Source organism: Anopheles nili, chromosome 3 (genome assembly GCF_943737925.1).
Source record: "Anopheles nili chromosome 3, idAnoNiliSN_F5_01, whole genome shotgun sequence".
Classification (NCBI taxonomy): domain Eukaryota; kingdom Metazoa; phylum Arthropoda; class Insecta; order Diptera; family Culicidae; genus Anopheles; species Anopheles nili.
The window spans coordinates 64,950,927-64,965,416 of record NC_071292.1 but is presented as its reverse complement, the minus strand read 5'-3'; the positions used below and the strand labels follow the sequence as shown (position 1 = coordinate 64,965,416).

The 14,490-nt window shown below is 49.1% G+C and overlaps 2 protein-coding genes across 2 annotated transcripts in view; one reads left to right on the top strand and one right to left on the bottom strand.

Moving 5' to 3' along the window:
• Window positions 1-14,490, top strand: part of LOC128726977 (GPI ethanolamine phosphate transferase 3) — a 93,427-nt gene that overhangs the window by 58,713 nt on the left and 20,224 nt on the right. Inside the window, exon 3 of the transcript XR_008410832.1 lies at window positions 10,507-10,557. The gene's annotated coding sequence lies outside the window, so the exon portion shown is untranslated. The remainder of the gene's footprint in view (window positions 1-10,506; window positions 10,558-14,490) is intronic.
• LOC128726979 (HIV Tat-specific factor 1 homolog) overlaps window positions 300-14,490 on the bottom strand; it is a 40,553-nt gene continuing 26,362 nt past the window's right edge. The window contains exons 2-4 of the mRNA XM_053820832.1: window positions 2,289-2,455; window positions 798-1,121; window positions 300-699 (exon numbers count right to left, since the gene is read on the bottom strand). Of these exons, the coding sequence (XP_053676807.1) occupies window positions 354-699; window positions 798-1,121; window positions 2,289-2,455 (837 nt within the window). The 3' untranslated portion in view covers window positions 300-353. The remainder of the gene's footprint in view (window positions 700-797; window positions 1,122-2,288; window positions 2,456-14,490) is intronic.

The following is a 14,490-nucleotide window of genomic DNA, read 5'->3' as shown; positions in this document are numbered from 1 at the left end:
GCTCTTTCGAGGGGATCTACGAAAGGGCCGCCCAAGGGCTTTTTTGAGCGAATAATAATAATATTAATGCCGATTCAAGCAATAAACTGCAAGAAAAACCTATCCATCCGTGTTGCGTGGTGAAATGGTTCTTTCTTTCCTTGGGGTTGTTTTCTCGTGCCCTTTTGCCCTTACTCCTCTCCCTCCTTCACCCCCCCCCCCCTTCAACCACGTGGATGCTTTCCCCCGGGTGACCTTTCTTTTCTTTCGGTTAAATAAAAAAGGACGAGTTTCTGGATGGTTTTTGGTGTGACCTTTTTCTTGCTTCTTTATTTCCTCCTCTAAATCAATTACAATCGATCATCTCGCGCGTTTTAAATCGGTTGATCCGTGTCGTCCTTGCCGTCCTCGCCCCCGGTGGTGCTACTTTCACCGACCGGAAGCTGCCCTTCCCGGTCGGATTTCATTTCCGGTTGAGTCACGTTCGTTTCGGCGCCAGCGGGTGTGGTGGTCTCATCCACGGTGGTTGTGGCTGTGCCGTCGACCTTCGTCTCGTCCTTCGCCCGCGGCAATGATGATCCTTCCTTCTTGTCCTTCTCGTCCTCGTCCTCCTCATCGTTATCCTTTTCCCCAGCCTCCGTAGCGGCCTTTTCGCCCGTCTCGAGGTACTGCTCCCAGTTGCCACGCCGCTTGTCGATGTCCGCATCCGTTTCGGCGATCCTGTCGTTATGGAAAGGAAGCGAAAAAAAAAACCCAGAATGCACGAAAAGTGTCAGAAAATTCATCTCAATTCCTCGGAAGGGCGCTTTTCCACTCACCGGTACTTCGTCCGCCCATCCCAGATGGTGGCCTCAAGCTTGCGCTGCCCAAAGAAGCGTCCATTCAGCAACTGCACCACCAAATCGGCCTCTTCCGGATCACCCATCGTCACCTGGGCCACCCCTTCCGGGTGGCGATCGTACAGCACCACCCGCCGGACCGTTCCACACTTGCCGCACTCCTCCCGCAGGTCCGTCTGGTACTCGAGCAGCAAATGCACCTCCCGATCGAACAGCTCCGGCTCGAACAGGTTCTTGATGATGACGATCCGCTCGTGCTTCGATCGCTCACCGCGCATCTTTTCCGGGCGCCAATCGAACAGCCTGCCGCGTGGAAAATCAAAAAGAAAAACCAAAAAGGAAATGTTAAAAATGCGAATGCTGTGGCAAAATTGAAAATGAAACCCAACACCCAATCGGTCTCCTGCCCCTTTTTCACGGCTCATTTCGAAAGCCGGCTCCTCGGCTGCTCGTTAAAGATCGCCATCCACAACGTGCGGTCTTCAAGTGGCGTCTTTCCTTCAAAGAATGAGGAGGACGAGAAGTGCACTAGCGCCATCCACCCTAATCCGGCATTAATTCGCGCTGTACGCCCTTTTTTTGCCAAGTGCTCCAAGCCAACAACTGATCCAACTCTTGACGCCACACGGTAATGAGTCACACCACACTTGAAACGTGCCCATGGCTGCTCCCGGCGGTGAGGGAAAAAAACATTCGCAAACCCGCCGGCCTGCAAGATTTACGGTCGAAGCAAAGTGTCTCGGCTTTTCTCGAGCGGCAAGAAGGCATTGCTGGCACGTCGCAACGTCAGGAATCAGAAAAGAAGTAAGCAAAAGGGGGACCATAAAGAAGGGTAAGCAACCAGGAATGGCGAAATGATTGCCGTTGGTGTTTGCATTGTTCGGAAGCGAGCCGGATTTATGTGGCGTGCGATATTAACTCGTCGCTCGAGCGGCCGTAAACTGTGCTAAATTAAATACCTGTCTCCGAACGGCTGGTTAGTCACATGCTTTTGCTCAATGCCAGCTCAGAAGCATCAGTTGATTGCATTGCTCTTATGCCGGAGCTGCTGTTTTTCATTTGAATGAAACGCCGGGAAAAAATCAAGCACGAGGAGCACAATGTGCAAATATACACGTAATTATGGAGCATGTGGCTGGCTTGCAGAGAGGAAGAAATGCACCATAAATAATGCAAGATGCACACGATTTAACCGCTTGTGGTCCATGCAAACATAGCCTGATGCATGTTGACGCTGTTGTGAACGATCTGTGCGAAAGGAAAATGCCTTCCTTCAGCTCAAAACGTACGAGAAACATAAATCGCCACCTCCAAAAACTGAACGTTGTTTGATGAAAAAATCAAAGCAAGAAACGCCGCAACAATTAGCACCGGGCGGCTAACTAACACCCGCCGCCCTGCAAAAAGGTAGGCGCGCGATCATAATTTATGCTAAAAACATCAGCCACCCCCAGTCGGCCGGCCACTTACGATTCTTGCATCTTCCGCAGGCGCTCCTTTTCCTTTTTGCGCATTTTCGGTTTCAGCGTTGGGTTGTACTCGCCCCGCATCTGGAACTCGGCCGGTTGCACCTTGATCTTGTGCCCGCGCACGTCGTAGTTGTCGAGGATTTTCACCGCCAAATCGACGGACTCGATCTGTGGAGGAAGGAAAACAAACGAGAGCGAGAGAGAGAGAGAGAGAAAGAGAACGATTAACAGATTGAAGGTGAGAGAAAAAAGCTGGCCAGGAAGGGAAGGATCAAACGCGCATTAGTTGCATGTTTTCGTTTGGATTAAACAAATTTATGGTAACAGCAGCAGCAGCATTAGCAAAACGCGGGATGTTTACAACACAACAGATCGAAACCTCGCATTTGGCAATAGTGCGTGTGAAATCAACACCGGCAGCTGCGGGTTCATAACCAGACAAATAAATGCACCACAAGACAAGATGATGGGATGGACGCTTTGGAACAACGCGGGTTTTCAATCGAACGCGCTCAAGCGAAAAGGGCACACAAGGGACAGATCCAGAGCAAACACGGAAGCTCGCGCATCATGCAATGCAAGAGAGAGGGCGCTAAATGCAGCGCAAATATTGATACTTTCATTCGACACCGGCCACGTGACACGCATGCGGACACCAGCTGCACATTTTGCACCCATACCCATAAAACCCGCCACCATTTGGGTTTCCAATGCGCTCAATTGTGCTACCGTCGTTGTTACGCATCCGAGCGCGCTAGTGGGCGCTGAGCATACGTGCAGGGGAAATCAATTTGTTACACACGACTCGACTGCAGGGACAAATAACGGCGCTTGGCGCATCCAATGGCCGTTAAGTGCACAATTTACCCGCGGATCGACCGATCGAAAGTAAACACACGCCCTTCAAACAGCCCTTCGCTTCGAGCTCTCCGAGCTGAGTAGGTATTGAGCCAATGGTTGGCAAATCGTTCGAGCGCGAAGCGTACGAGCGCGTGTTAGATAACGCACTCAATCGAAGAAAAAAAACCCACTACCCCCACCGTTAATTGGTGGTTTAAATTCGTCCACGTGCTACCCACCCCCCGACGATGGTGTTGAACGATCGCGTGAAGCCGTGATCCTCGTCGTGCGAGTCGCTTGTTCTTGGGTTTTGGGTTTGATGAGATTTTAATGCGATCGCCAGTGGCGTGATATTTCGCAGCCAAATGCCAAAATGCTGTGCTCTTTTTGCTGCAAAACTTTTTCTTCAGAAAATCGGGAGACCAAACGGAGTGCATGAATCGTTTCAATACACCTGGTCGGTGTCGAGCTTGACGAAAAGTCTGAATAAAAGATCGTTATGAACCAATTCCGACACCTGAAATGCTCACAGCTCACAAACGAAACTCGTTTTGTCCCCGTCCAAAACGAGCCACTCTAAGCCATTCTAAACGATCAATATCAAATCTCCGACTCGAACGACGACCAAAGAGTGCATAAAAAATGCAGCATCACACGATCCATCATCACCAGTCATCGCACAAACGAAGTGGAACACTAGAACTCGATCAGTAACGAAGGGAATGCTTGATTAACAGAGCTTGATTGAACGAACACGTTATCGATGGAAAACGCAACGAAACAAATCAGGACAAACGAGAGCAACGTTTTGTCGTCCCGTTTTCCAACACACACCGGAAGCGATCGGACAAACATATCCTCACTAACGTGACCTAATTTGCAGCTCTTTTCACCGCCGGGAAAACCTGACCTTTACGTTTCGACAACACACACACTGAGAGGGAAAATGAGGAAATCGAAAAAAAAACAACAAACAAAACACAACACATCAACCGACGGTCGACGGAAAAAAAAGCGATCGAAAAACGCATCCGTCTGCGTGAGGTATTTTACGCTAGACCAAACAAAACGCATCACACACATGCCTATTCTCACACGCAACCACCTCCTCCTCAAAAAAGGGGTGTGATTTTAATAGAAATTGGCTCCGGTTCAAGTTTGCCCGCATTTGATTTTTCCACCAAACCATCGAAATCGATCCAAAAACCAACCACATCACAAACATATCGTGTTTCCACGTGTTTGAACGCTCGCTCGTCAATGGCCTGTCGGTGGTGTTTAATAACCGCCGTTGATTCTTTGACGAATTGAAAGCGTTTTGTTTCCCCGGGGGGATGGGGATGAAAAAAAAAAAAAGAAACCAAAAGGGTGCCAAGTGCATCGTGCCCCGGTGTTTAAGTGGGGTGTTAATTAGGATCAGTTCTTGCGTTCGAGTGGTGGTTGGGATTTGCACACAACGCTGTACAGCAAAAAAAAAAACCCGTCGAAGGAAACCGCACACGGCGCTCGATCACGAAAGCGTGAAGCAAAAGGGCATTTTTTGGCACCAACATCAAACGAAGAGAACCGGTTTTTTTTTTGGCTGCCAAATTTCCCTCGAAACATTCGTCGGCGTATGTGTTTTCTCTCCTTTGCATGCCGACAAAAGCGCAAAAATCTTAACCCCATGCAAGCGAGACCTCGGAAGGTCTTACCCCCCATTTAGCAGCCCCCCTTTAAGGGTCACACAAACGCACACAAACACCGACCAAGAAAAGGGCGACAGAGTGGAATTAAAATGTTTCGAATTTTTCTCCCGCCAAAACCCCAAAGCTGCTCTGGCACGATGCCAAATGTGACGGGATGGCAGCAGGAAAAGAAACAAAAGCGACACCGAAACGAATGTGCAATCAACATCGCATTTGTTCTAATTCCCAAAACAGCACGGCAACGGAAGAGCCCGGCGGGATGCTGCTGCTGCTGCTACTGCATTTGTTAGCCACTGACCGCGAGAACACAGGGCTAAGTGACAACTGACAAGATGCCCGTGATCGTGCTGCAAAGCAAGATGCCCTTCACGTCAACTGCCGGCACCAGCGGTCAGCGCCGTTACGAATTGATCATATTTAAATGCTATAAATCCTTCAATTAATCAATGGGTCAGTGGCGGCAACGCTAGTGTTCTCTCTCCGCGCGGTCCATCACGGTTGCTGCTGTTGCTCCGGTGTTACGCGAGAAGAGACAGCACGCAAGATCAAATGCCAGTGGTGTAGCTAGCCAAACTACCAAACTAGCCCCCCAGCATAGGCAACCCAAGCGCTCAAGGTTCCGCCGTGCTTTGGGTCGGCTTGGGACGGGAAACGCCTTTTTCCACGATGACGCTTGCGAAAGAGCCAGGGTCAGGGGAAGAAGAAAAACAACCCATGAGAGAAAAAAAAAAGAGCAGATCGAAAAAAAACCAGCGCGGCTGGAATGAATCAAAAACCAAACGCACGTTTTGATTGATCGTGTCAAATCACATGATATGATTGGCCTTCGCTTTTTTCGGCTTGAAGACGTTTTGTTGTTGCTTTTTTTTCTTTCTTTTTCGAGCTTCGCGGCAGCCAGAAATGCGTCCAATGAGTACCCGTTGGTCACGGTCGCGCTTGTGGAAGACGGGCCACAGCACAGATTGATCTGTGGCGGTGTTGCCTTTTTTGGGAATTTAAGCTAGCAGATCGGAACGTAATTTCTACTCCCAGGTCAGGTGCGCTTTTAAGTACAGTGGTACAGGGGGAGACCTTTCCTAAACAGCAACGAAAAAAAGTCACAAACGAACCGAACCGAAGAAACGGCTGAAACAATCGAATCATCGTAAAAACCATCAACGTCATCTTCCTTTCGTTCGAATCAATTCACCGAAAGTGAGCTTTTTTGTGCATGGGAAAAGGGGAAGAACTGAGCCCCCAAAACCACACACACACACGCACGCACGCACGCAAGCAAATATGAAATCATAAAAGAGATGGTGGTAAATGCACTCTTGTGGGGGAAAAAAGTAAAGACGGAAGCACGAGAAAAAACCCGAACACCCGAACCAATAACGAAAACAAAACGAAATCGAGAAACGAAACGAGAGCTCGAAAAAGTGACTGACAGAACGAACCAACCAACATTACGCAAACGGGTGAAACAAAGCCACGATAATGTGTTCCACGTGTATTCGCCCAGCACGGTGGCGAGTCAGGTTAGTCAATAAAATCGAAAGCATACCCAAAACCCGCGCGAAGGAGGTCTCTTCATCGACAGGCGGCTTGGCCCGAGCTATGTTTAGCGGTGAGCGGGCTTTCCATCACACTCATTAAAAAAAGCCACCTTTCATCGCGCGCAACCCTGCACAATCAAGCAATCATGCAAATCATCATCAGGGACTCTCGACGCATTCACTCCCCTCGAGTGCCCTCTCGTGGCGTCGTATCGCGTATGCGCATTGAAAATTATTGTAATCAGCAAACCTGCGGCCTCTGTCGGTCCTTCTGGTAGCCAGGCTCGTTCGGCGTTGCGTTTTTCCCGATACTGATCGATAGCACACACATTGACCCCTGGGGTTGCGAGAGAATCTGCCACCGGTGGGGTCTTTCAAAAGGGTCAACCATCTGAAATTTTCGTCACCATGCGATCACATTTCATCTGTCTCTGGCCGGTGGTGGGACTAATTTATGCCTCAGTGCATCATTACCATGACCCGCGTGTAACGGCAGGAACGCCTCGACAGGACAGAAAATCGTAAAACGAACGTAAAACACGGTATTGAAATTTAATTATCGACACTTTACCGTAATGGCGGCGATCGGTTCAGGGCCGCACCAATGATGGCATTCGAGCCGTGCCTTCTTCTTGGGTGGCACGTGACTTGTCGGTGGGGGCAGTTTGCTTAAGAATCCTCCCCCCCCCACGGACGAGGTTTCCCGTTTGAGTAAAAGCTCGCTCGCAAAAAACCAACAAACAACCACTCGGTGCTTCGTCGAAGCTACGGCGTCGATGCGGGAGGCTTCGGAAAAATGGTATTTTAAATCCATTTATAGCATCAGCCTCGAGTTGCCTCGCCTTCCCAGAGGCACGTGGTGGGTGGGTCGGGCGGAAAAATTTCCCAACACCCCACTTGTGGGCCAACTTCTGGCAGTAGAGGGAAATTTATTCGCTCAAAATTTTCCCTCCCATTCGGAGAACGGAAGAACAAGAATAAAGAAGTAAAAGAAAGTTGAGATTAGTTAAGTAAATATTCATTCATCGCAAACTCGGCGCATTAGAATGTATTTTCCATGGCACACACACACACACACACACATCTGGCTCATCCGATGCTACGTCTGTCTGCGGAAAAACCAAGGGAAAATCAGACGAAAAAAAAAGCCCCAGCATACGTAGCCCGGCCAAAGTTCGGCGGCAAACGAGCAGTAACAATTTTACCCGTAAAACCGCCGGCATTTTTCGCTCGTTTGTTTTTCACCCAGCCCAGCCTCCCACGCTCCTGCAACGGGTCTCACGGGAGGCCAATGTTTTCCACCGGTGTGGAAACTGCCAGGCATAGATCGGGATCGGGATGGGGGTCGGTCGGATCATTTTTTTTTGTCCATGGATCATATTTGACCATTTGCTAAACTTTACACTCGCGCCTGGAGGTCCTGGCACAGTAAAAAAAAACAGGGAAGCGCGACAAAACGAAATTCGGGCCTCCTCGTGGGAGAATGGATGGAACAACAGCAACAACGAAAAAAAACAAGCATTAAAAATGCCCGTCACAGACATAATCTCTCTGGGGTGTAACGGGGAAAAAGAAGAAAGAAAAACACACTCACTCACACTGAACCAGACGGGGCCTTTTGCAGTCAGTTTTCCGGCGGCCGAAATATGTGTTAGCAAAATATTGCTTCAGGCAAAGTCAGCTCGTTCTCCGTTTTGTTCGTTTGCACGTTGTCCTTTTATGCGACCAGCGAGGTACAAAAAATCACCGTGGAAAACCACGCGTGTTTCGCAAGAGAACCCACAGAACAGAACAGAATAAGAGCAATCGCGCACAACCATCGTCTTGCAGGCGATCATATCCGCCCGAGCCCGAGCACGGAATAATCGATCGCGGTGATAGGGAAAATGTGTAGCGCGGAGTAAAAGCAGCACGGAGAAGATAAAAATGCCCCCGTGAGAAATGGTGCAATTTTTCCTGCTCCCCGTTATCGACGCAGCCAATCGCGATAGGATAGGTTCGCGGACGAAAAGCGAGAAGCTCCAATCTCTCGGTGCTGGTGTATGAGTCATTTTTCCTTCACTGCGCCATCGTAAGCGATTGCTAGTTTCACATTGGTGTGCGCGTTTGTGGTATTAATGAAAAATGTAGCGCTTCAACTCCCAACGGCAGGGAAATCCGGTCTGCTCTCTAACACTTCGTGGGCGTTCTGATTACCAGGAATGCCAGAAAAAAAAACATCGCAACTTTTTGCAATGAAATAAGCAGAACTGATGCACGAAAATTTCCATTTTGCCATGTTCATATGCCGGATCGAAACACAAACCATGGAAAGTTCATGGAAATATCCGTCCATCGAAATTGGACGAATTTTCTTCGATCCTCCCACGAATCGAAGCGCCCAAGCCGTCCCATTTGGGTCGAAAACCAAATCATGAACCGATGTTGCAATTTCCGATACCATTTTACTGTAGTTAGACGCATACAAAAAAAAAATGCCACTTCGAGGAAATGTGGGTTTTCATGATTTATCAACGATATCGCTTAAGCACATCGGCGCTTAGTATGCAAAACGTTCAAATTCATCACTCGTTCGTGGGTATCATTTCAGTGGGTATTCATCAGTTATAGAATGGCTCCGAAAAACGCTCCAACCCGGCATTAATCGATCAGAAGCTCCCCCTGAAAAGGTCCATTAGCGAAGAGAAAAACGTGCCCTGCTCTGAGACTCACCACGATCGAGAGGGCATTTTTCCGAAGCTCGATTCGATTCTGTTTACACAACACGCAGCCCCGTGCGAACATTCCGGGTTCCGGTTGGTGATTGAAAAGCGAAAAACGAAAAAAAGAAATAAAATAACAAACCACAAAGACGAAAAACAAAGACACCCCAAAACACGTGGCCATTAGCAGCGTGCGATCAGACGCCCGAGCAGCAATCCGTCAGCCCGCGGTTCGGCCCGTATTTGTCAAAACAACGAATCGACCGAAAACCAGCGACACACGGGAGAAGAAAAGTAAAACCCGTTAAAATCATAAATCATCGCCCGCTTCGTGCGGAGTTTCTTGGCGGCCAGTCCGCGCGAACCTGCAAAAATTGCCGTGGAAATCAAACCGAGAACGACCGGTGCAATCCCGCGGAGAATCGTAATTCCGCGGCTAGTTTGGGGTCCATGGCCTCAGGCATACAAATTGGAACCAAACACGGGGGTGTGTGTGTGTGTGTCGTTTCATCCCACCCTCCACCAATTCGGTTAATTATGATTTATCGTCTTGGCGTATCGAACAGCCACGGGGGGAATGGAATAGAAAGAAAAAGGAAACAGGCTCGTTGATTAGAGAGATTTCGAACTAAAATATCATTCGCTGTACCTATGGTGGGTTGGAAGCAACCCGGAGAACAACGCGAACGCTATTTTTAGCATCCTTCCAGAACCGCGCGTGAAGCGAAAACATTTTAAAAAAAAACCCCCATGCCCAGCGACGCGCGCGACAGATAAGCGTGCTAATAAAAATTGTAGCAAAACGGGCGTGAGATAACGACGCCATGCAAAATGCCTCCCGCTGGGGATGTGAAATAAATGGTGCGAGAAAATAACAACGGAAGACGAGAGAGAGAAAAAAAACCACTGCACTCTGCCCTGGGAAATGCACTCGGTACTCGGCCTGGACGGACGGCCTCTCGGTACGCAACTAAACGGTGCGCATTCGGTGCGGTTTATCTTAGTATCTGCATTCGCAAATTTACACTAATAGCCGCTCGCGGTCGTCGCGTAAAAAAGGAACAGCTCCCATGGCGCGAGAGATAACAAAAAAAAAAAAGAGGGGCACGAGGAAAATGAAACGCCACACCGGCATTATGCAAACTGTGTCGTTGAGCAAAAGCGAGAAACGCATCATATCGCGGCTCATTACGGCCAAATGCATACCTAATGAGCCGTGACACGTTTAGCGCGTCCGCTCGACGGTGCAATTCGGTGTTCTCTCTCTCTCTCTCTCTCTCTCCACCGCTGGGGTGTGTGTACATGTTCATAATTCACCGATGATAATTACCCCACCACAGATGAGATCGCTGGCATGGGCTGAGTGCTAATTTTAAGGGCCACAAAAACCCATTACAGTGGTGTGTTCAATTTTGAATGATTTTTTGATGTTTTCTCTCCCGTTCTCGTTGCAGCTCCTAGAGACCCCGCTTGAAGGAAGCGACCAAAAAGCGCGTTTCGAACAGGTAAGTTGTACAGGTCATCGACAAGAAATAAAACGCCAGTGTACGAAACTCTGGCTGCATAAAAGCAGCCGGAATCGTAAAACCGTCACTGATGTCGTTATTTACAAATCGAAAATTAATACCATCGTATCGCCATGCAGCCGGCTTGTTTGCCATTGTTGCAAAAAAAAAGCAATAAGACACCACGTGATCGCACTTTGATCGTCGAGGATGGATCTTCACACCCACCAACCAGGGGGCATAATGGAAAGTGCATCGTACCGTTGCCGTTGGGAATATAATTAAATTTTAAGACCCCACTTCTCAGCCCCCATAAAGCGTCGCCATGATTAGCGATGAAAAGGCGACGTATTTAACGGAATTTCGTGGGATTAAAATTTGCAATTCCCTTTTCGGTGGGTATTTAAATTTTACCTTATCACTCCGTTCCCCGTTGGGTTCCCCGACGCGAACACAAACAGCCATGTCCGATGACCCAAACGGGAACGGGAAATGGCCGGGCAATAAAACCCGGCGCGAGTAAATCCACCCCCCGATAATAATCATCGTTTCATATTTTTTCTCGCCTTGCCGTGGCCGTCCAACGATCGATGGAAATAATTTCCCCCCGGGGAGGGACGAAAGCGAGATACAGCGAGAGGTTTTCCGGCTGCTGCGTCGCCCGGGGTCACAATTGTGGGATTTGCGGGCGAAATTTCGAGAGTAGCGTGAACATAAAAACACAGACAGCACAAAAATGGGTGCCCATAAAACTCGCGCGAATCGAATCATTTCTGCTTTTGCGCGATATCGCACCCGTGGCGAAAAAGTGGCGAAATAATCCCAGCCGGAACGCATCGCGGGAACCAAACACGAAAACTCGCAAACGTGACCCCTCGGGCGCACCATTCTGATTCAGACATTCCGATCAGCGCGAATGGGCCCCGCGCGCGTGTTTATAAATTTAGGGATTTAGATTTAGACATCTGGGACCAGCTGGGTCCTAACAACGCCGTTTCGCCCCGATACTCGGAATGTTTGGTGGCGTGAAAATAAAATTAAAATATCACGCGAGCCTCGTCGTCTGCCAGTTGGGAAGGACGATTGCAAAAGAAGAGCCAACGTTTTCTGCTTACCGCTCGCAAACCGATCCGAAAATGGCGACAGGCACGATTACGATTTGTTGTGGTGTACGCTAAATGGCACCACCACGGCCCGTAATAACAGTGCAGCTCGCAGAAACGCCAAGCACGCCATTAGCTCGCCATCGCATATGATCTCTCCCATTCGCCCATTCGTTTGGATGAATTATTGATAAACCGTACGCCGGTGAGCTGGAAGGGGCTCACTCACTTCACTGGAGTGCACAAAACAAGGACGAAAAAAAAAAAGGTTCGCTTCTTCGCAGACCGACGATGGTCGGTTATTAACCGTCGGTCATTTGTCATCGCCCCATGCACAACACATGCTCGGGTACGCTCGATCGTGACAAAACTACCAGAACCCAGAAGCCGACGTCTGCGCCTTGGCAACACACAATCACCTCCCGACAGCCTCCCACACTATACACGGGTTTCCACGGAAAAAGGCAATTTAAAAGGGATCAAACGAATCAGGGAGAGAAGCGTACGAGTATAATACAAACACACACACACGCTAATGTGGGGAGTACATGCACCGAAGGAAGCAAATATAGATGGAAGCGATCCTGGCTGGCTGCAAGGATGCACAACCCCCGGTGGTGGTCGTGCAGCTAGTTTGGGGAGGATTTATATCCTATCGCATCCTTCCCCATCGATGATCGATCGGGTAATGATTAGGTTCGACGGTGCTCACCAAAGGGCAAGGTGAGTCAATGGCGCACACTCGAGTGGGCGGCGGCGTTTCCGATGGCTGGGTCCTTGAAAAGCGAGTGCTCTCGGGCGAGGGAAGAAAAGCTATATTTCAGAATGGAGCAGCACGATCGATGATGCACAGGGGGATAGTGCAGCGTGGCACGGCGGTGGACAAATGGCTTGTTTGCCAAGTGAACAGGTAGCCTTCGTCCTCTCACAGGCAACGCCACACATGGGAACTTCGTCTAGGACCCTCGAAGCGCTCGTATGTGCCCCGCTTTATATCCACTGTGCTCGCAAGTTCTGAAGTGAAAAGAGTTTTCCGTTCCGAGCATCATTCACCATGGGATGCGAGCTGCAGCGCTAGCTAATAGTGCTTCAAATAACCGCAAAACCTATCGAAAAATCGAATGAAAATAAGGAAGCACAAATAATGACACAGTTGCCCGCCCCCCAACCGTGGGTGACACGCGAAACTTCCGCGAATGAAAGAAAAAAAAACCCTCACCCGCCATTAAATTACCCCATGTCAATTAAACTCGTACCGATTGGTTCAGTTTCGAGGGGAAGGTTTGAACGAGCGAATATGTTTGCAATTGAATTTCGACCACCAGCTACGATTCACCGGGCGTGTGTAGGATCGTTGCAACCCTCTGTGCGGGAATAAATGTGCATACAAATCAGCCACCATCCGCCAGTGGCGCCAGCAATTGAATTTGCGTTCGTTCGACGTGAATTCGCAAATAATAACGTTCGCACAGGCTACCGTGTTAACGGGTGGGTGTTTGAAGGGATGAATTTCCAAACCCTGCCAACGCTAAACAAACTGGCACCATCATCGATCCATTCAGCGCTACTGGTTTCAGGCCAGCGCTGTATTTACCAAATTCCAAATTCATTCATCTCCAATAACATCCCACCAACTGCTGCTCGAAAGGTCTGTCCCAACATCAAAGCGTGAATAAACCATCGATCGTCCCGTGGGTGGTTGGTTGGTTCCGGTTCTTGCGCCACTGGGAATGCAAAAAAAAAAAACACTGCAACCTCTACGTGATGATGCAAAAATGCACCACGTGCACCAGAGCATGCACGGATTGCGGTGATTCGTCAGACGAATCCGAGGACGACGATCGTCATCGTGGGATAGAGCACTCGTGCACCCACACGATGCAAACTCACAGACAAACCGCAACACCGTACACACGCCTCTTCCCACTCGATATCTCGATGCGCTGATTCGTTTTGGCAGCCAACACGCGGGTGGGAAACCGTTGACCCTTCGATGGAAACCTGTTTGATTCGGTCTCTTTGGTCTGACACAAGACCATACGGTTTTCGTCGCCCGGGGGCTTAGAATTATGTCACACGAGGGTGGGATTTTTGTTTTTTTTTTTTAGCGCACGTCTTTAAAACATACCGCACAGTGTCCTGGCCAGTGGAATTCCGGCCCACCGCGTGGTCGTTGGAAAGAAGGTGCATGTGGGAAAATGTGAATCCGACTGTGCGAAAATTCCGTTCCGATCTGGAGTTCGGTAGGCGGCGGTGACATAAAAATACTACTTAACACCGCAGGACGTCTCGGGTGGCTAATTTGATGCTATTCAGGCAGCGCGAGAAAAAAAAACGATGCTCTTTGGAAGAACCAAGCGCGGAGAAGAACCATCTGGGATAACAAAATAACAACAACGAATCGAGCTGCCGAGCCATCAACACTGATGGAATGTTTTATGGAAAAACGTTTCGATGGGTGGCGCGCGGTGGTTAAACATTTGACATAAAATTTAACAATCAAATCGCGCGTCGACATTAGCGTGCAGCTCGTTTGGCTGGCAACGTGGCTTCTCCCGAAAGCAGGCGCACTTAAAAAGCGATTTTTTCCAATTTAATTTTCGATTGCAATTAAGTCACGTCTCCGACATGACGGGGCGTCCAGTAAACGAGCATGTCTTCTGCCACTAGCGGTTGAGAACGAAGGTCTATGGGATGTGCTGAGCGAACCGGAAGGCACACTTGCTCGCATTTTTTGGGCCACCGTTTGATTGCCATCGTTTTTCTTTTTCGGACAACGCGCTAAACGGCTCCGATAAATAAAATACCTATTAAGCGGCTATCGAAATGC